The 5,118-nt window shown below is 36.0% G+C and overlaps 1 protein-coding gene across 1 annotated transcript in view; it reads left to right on the top strand.

The window, feature by feature from the left end:
• Window positions 1-5,118, top strand: part of LOC107745664 (exocyst complex component 6-like) — a 59,492-nt gene that overhangs the window by 10,242 nt on the left and 44,132 nt on the right. The window contains exons 2-5 of the mRNA XM_016559589.1: window positions 669-840; window positions 3,606-3,653; window positions 3,795-3,885; window positions 4,339-4,384. Coding sequence (XP_016415075.1) covers window positions 669-840; window positions 3,606-3,653; window positions 3,795-3,885; window positions 4,339-4,384 — 357 coding nt within the window. The remainder of the gene's footprint in view (window positions 1-668; window positions 841-3,605; window positions 3,654-3,794; window positions 3,886-4,338; window positions 4,385-5,118) is intronic.

The raw sequence follows: 5,118 nt of genomic DNA, 5'->3' as shown, positions 1-5,118 counted from the left end.
TTTGAACAGTCAATAGTAAATACTTAAACTAATAACAAAACATACTTACAGTAGCTGATTCAGAAGTGCCAGATTGTTATAGCAAAGTCAGAATTACCTCCTCTCCTAGGTTGTCGTCCATATCGTCCATAAAATGCATTGCTGTTCTGTTGTAAGTAATCTTAAAGATTCCTAAATGCATCAAGGCCAAATAGGCCAAATAAAGTTTTTTTCCTTTGCCTAGAAACACACAGCGTCTCCCTGACATGCTGCATCAACACTACTGCTGTTCCTGAAACCACGCCTTCTTTCTTTGCATGAACGTTTGGGCGGCATTATTCAAATATTTTCACATAGTGAGGTAGATATGTGGGGGCGTGTTAGAACGAGCCGTTTTAGGGGGGCGTGGCAGAGTCTTAACTTTTATAAAGAATATCTCTTTGGGTTTGAGACTTTAGTCTTTGCAACTTCAGGGATCTTATCTATGCACAATCAGCTTGTAACACTCCAAAGAGAAAGGAAAACTTGAAACCGCATCATATGACCCCTTTAAAAAATGTGTGTCACTGTTAATGTAAACGAAGATGAGATGACATTCATGGGACACTTTAAAATCTTTAAAGAAGATTTCTGCAGACTGACTGTTGTTTGAAATAGTTTAATGTGTTCACTTGATGTTTGTTTTATAGATCCGTTTACGATGATCAGCCCAATGCACACAAAAGGTTTATGGAGAAACTTGACGCCAGAATACGCAACCATGACAGAGAGATTGAGAAAATGTGCAACTTCCATCATCAGGGATTCGTGGACGCCATCACAGAACTGCTGAAGGTCCGAGCAGATGCTGAGAAGCTGATGGTATGTGGAAATCATATTTAAATTTATTTTAGGGATTAGTAACATATGCATTGATATTATGGAGAAATAATGTATTTTTTAATATATATAAATAATTTATTTTGTCCTGCTAAATGTTGTGGCAGTACCATGGTAGAATAATAGTATCAGGAAAAAAAATAAAATAAGATACACCATTATACTAAACAATGCTGGGTGATATAGAAAATGCACAACATATTCACATTGATTTTGCTCACAATCCAAAATGAAGTGAACATTGCTGTGATTTTGAATCCTGCTGAAAAGCTTTTTATTAATATCTATAGAGTCAATTAAGTGGAATCCATGCAAAATGCTTTATTAGTCCTTGACCTTGTGTGCTGTTTACTGCTTTGTATTTTTATAATGTATATAATGGAAAAAGATTAACTATTATTTATTGTGTTAATTTAGTGAAAAACATTGTGAAAAACTGGCCTTTTAACAAATGATTCACTGTTTTACATTTTTTTGTGTTTTCATCTTTAACCTGTTTGACCATTTTAGACTTTAAGTAGTATTATTATTAAATAGATTGACGAATGTGATCATTAATTAACATCAGAAGGCTGACATAATTATCTCAATATTGTTTCTACGTAATGCTGTTAAAACTGAATGATTACCATCTTAATATATCTTAGTCTTTGTGTGATACATCAAGTTACTGCAAATAATACCATTATGCTACCATGGTACTTTTTGCTAAATTTTTACTTTTTTTGTTAATGTGGCTAATGACTTGTGGGTATTTTGCTCATTTTCAAAACTGGGGTAGTCAAATGCATGTTTATACAGTATCTTATTTTCTATATCTTACTAGACTTATATAAATGTAAGAAGGCCCTGATATACTTCAAGCAATATCGAAAAATAAATAATTTGTACATAATTGGGCCAGAAATAAGTTAATTTAGAGTTCATAGGTTAGATGTTTACCTTAAAGGTCCCATATTGTCAAAACTGAAATTTCCTGGCTTTTTTCATGATAACTGAGGTCTAGGTGCTATGTAACTACCATATAAGTTTCAAAACAGTCAGTCCACAGTAAAATTCATCACCAATCCACAGCAGGCTACAGCATACATGACCCTAGTTACCTGTGGTTGACCTGGCCGTGCTTCACTCAGAAAACAACAGGCCAATCAGAAGAGAGGCTCATAAATATTAATTAGACAGGCCAAAACCGACCTGTTCTCAGCAGAGCTCCTGAGAAAGGAGCTGTAAAAATATATTGAGATGGTTTTTGGTACTTATACCGCAAATATATATTCTTAAGGACATCAAAACCTAAAATAAAACTCCAGAAAGGTGTAAAATATGGGACCTTTAAAAGTCCATAGATATCGACATCAGTTCATATAGCTGCAAACACTTTCTCTGACAAACGAGTTCAGTGAGACTTTTTTTGGTTTGGTCAGGTGACATTCGACATGAATTCCATTGGGCGCAGCTTGTATTCCGTAATTGCATTGGTATTTTAAACTTCTTTTTACCCCTAAGCCACGTGTGAAACTCAGCTCATAGAGAGCCACTGTTCTGCAAAGTTTAGCTCCAACTCCAACGCACCTGCCTGGAAGTTTCTAGCCCTCGTAAAGACTTTGATTAGCTGAATCAGATGTGTTTAACTCTTTAGGACAGTGGCCCTCCAAGAGCCGAGTTTGACACCCCTGCCCTAAACGAAGATGGAAAAAGTCCTTCGCCATGAGTTTAACTGAGGGCTTTTCTCATTTTCCTGCTCACTGGACTTTTCTCAGAGTCATCCCTAGTAAAATGTATACAGTCTTCTCCAATAGAGTATACAGTAGACAATTATATTGCCTTGAAATCGTATTAAGAAAGGTTAAGCACCATTTTCCAGAACAAAGTTTGAAGTAAAATCAAATTTGCATTATTGTTTAGCTATTGATTAATGTTTTGCACTCACTCCCATGGAATGGAGAGATACCCATGGTGTCGAGTTTTTGTTCACGATGGTTCAGTCATTGCGCACGCCAATTCTCTTTAGCTCTCTTTCCACTTCCCAGAGTGAAATATGGTGACCAAACGGCACAGGAGTGGCTCAACCATCCTCATAATTAGACCCACATTATATAAAGCATATTCAGATAACAAGAGAACACATACGGCATCAATGCGGTCGCTGGGCCCTCTTTGTTCGCGAATAAATGAGATTTTTAATAAACTCGAAAAGCGGTTCCTTATTACGATGACCTAATGAGACTTAATATGTGGGAAAGTCTGCGGCCATGGGGTCCCTGCACCTGGGGCACTATACTGGCGCAGTGGTGTGGAGGTCTTCACATTTGATGTTAATCAGCCACCCAGCGTTTGTGTTTAAAAGAAAAAACAAATGTTTAATTACCAGAAAATGCTATCCGCATTTTACCCCAGACAATGAATGGCACATAGAGCTCATTGAAGTTACCAACAAGGGACCAGTGGTCAATTGGGTCATTGACTTGAATTGTTTGACAGAGCCAGAGGAACAACCAAAGTTCAAAAATCCCAAGTAAAATTGAGAAGTTTGTCACAGAATCTGTTAGAAAGGGCTGTCAGAAGCGATTACCGGCCATAAAAGCTCCCCGCTGACCAAAAGTTCAAGTTCCCGCTGCACATTTAATTTGAATTTGCATGCCTTTGTTCTTGACTCCTCATGAAGTATGATCTGATTACAAGGGTGAGCAGTTACAACAGGGAATCGTGGGCTTATTTGTCTAACAAAAGTGATATTATGTTTTAAGGGCCAAGTGAGCGACACCAATCGAAGACTTCAAGACGCCGGACGGGAGGTATGGCACAGTCTGGCTTTGTTAGTTTGTCTGCCGTTAGATGGGCAGAAGAAAAGAATGTCGATTATGGAACAATAGCGCAGAGACGACTGTCTCGTTAATTGAGAGGGCTTCACACTCTTTGACCTTCCCTTATGTAAGGTGACGGCCCAAACGGAGGAGGTCATCCGCTGCCGAATTCAACAGAGGAACATGGCTACCACGGTGGAGAAGTTGCAGCTCTGCATTCCCGGTGAGACGCCGCATTTGCGCAAAAATCTCACCGTGTGACCTGTAACTGCTACATTTTGGTGCTTGTTTCCCAGTGATTTTGTTAGAAGACTATTAAAAACGATCCAGATACCGTAAACGCCAATGTTCCCAGGTTTCTTGTTACAGTAATGAGTCCAGGTGCTCATGTCTTTATATTTTACGGTCTCTCTGACTTCAAACTTGATACGACAGTTCCTAATTGCTTGGACAAACAAATGTTTTGTTTTTACAGTGGTTTAATCAAGAAACCTATTGGATGATTCTGTAGATAAATGCAGTTAGGTTGTGGTTTCTTTGGTCGGTTTCATTTGAAAAGAAATTTAGCAAGTGGTTACAGTTCACTGAATGAAGAAAATGTTTCAGTTTGATTTCTTTTTAATACATGGTCTTCTTTACTTGAAAATCATGCTGTCTTTTGTTTACGTTTCTGCAGTCCTGGAAATGTACAGCAAATTAAAGGAGCAGCTTGAATCGAAAAGGTAACATTACTTATTTGGACTAATGTGAGTTTTTATCTTTATTGCAAATCAGTCATATTCATCAGTGGTGACAAAATAGGTTAGAATCTCTTTAAAAAAATTTTTAAAAATTTTCAGCTCAGAAGTTCAATGAAAGGTGCTGAACAGACAATGATTTTCATCCACCACATGAGATTAAAGTAAATATTATATGAGCTTTTAAGTTGCATTGTAGGTTGAAGGTTTGTACTTTGCGGTCCAAATACAGTATAAAACTATTAAAGGCACAATATGTAAGACACAAGTCAGCAAAATATATAACACTGTTCTAGTGGTTTTTGGATATTTTAATAAAAAAATCTTACATATTGTGCCTTTAATTTAGTGATTTGTTTTCAGCAATAAAAATGAAATAAACACTCAATAAAAAGTAAAAAAAAAAAAAAAAATTACAAAAACACTCAACAAGGCATGTTTATTCTAAATGGTGTCAGTATGTTTAGGAGAAAGGTTCATTTTTAGTTATTGACAAGCCTTACTTTTCCATAAATTAAAGAAAACATTTTCTCGTCATCATGTCTATTTTACATATATGTCTACATATATGTCTATTTAAAAATTCTTTAATAAAATGAATAGACATTTGAATTTTTTATCATTAAAAGCTACCTACTTTATATGTATGTATGTAATGGAAAATTGTAAAAAGAAAATTTGTAATAGTACACTCTAATATATATATATATATATATATA

The sequence above is a fragment of the Sinocyclocheilus rhinocerous genome, unplaced genomic scaffold (assembly GCF_001515625.1).
Source record: "Sinocyclocheilus rhinocerous isolate Xijiao unplaced genomic scaffold, SAMN03320098_v1.1 scaffold768, whole genome shotgun sequence".
NCBI lineage: Eukaryota > Metazoa > Chordata > Actinopteri > Cypriniformes > Cyprinidae > Sinocyclocheilus > Sinocyclocheilus rhinocerous.
Note: the sequence above shows the minus strand (reverse complement) of the source record. Positions and strands in the feature narration are given on the sequence as shown.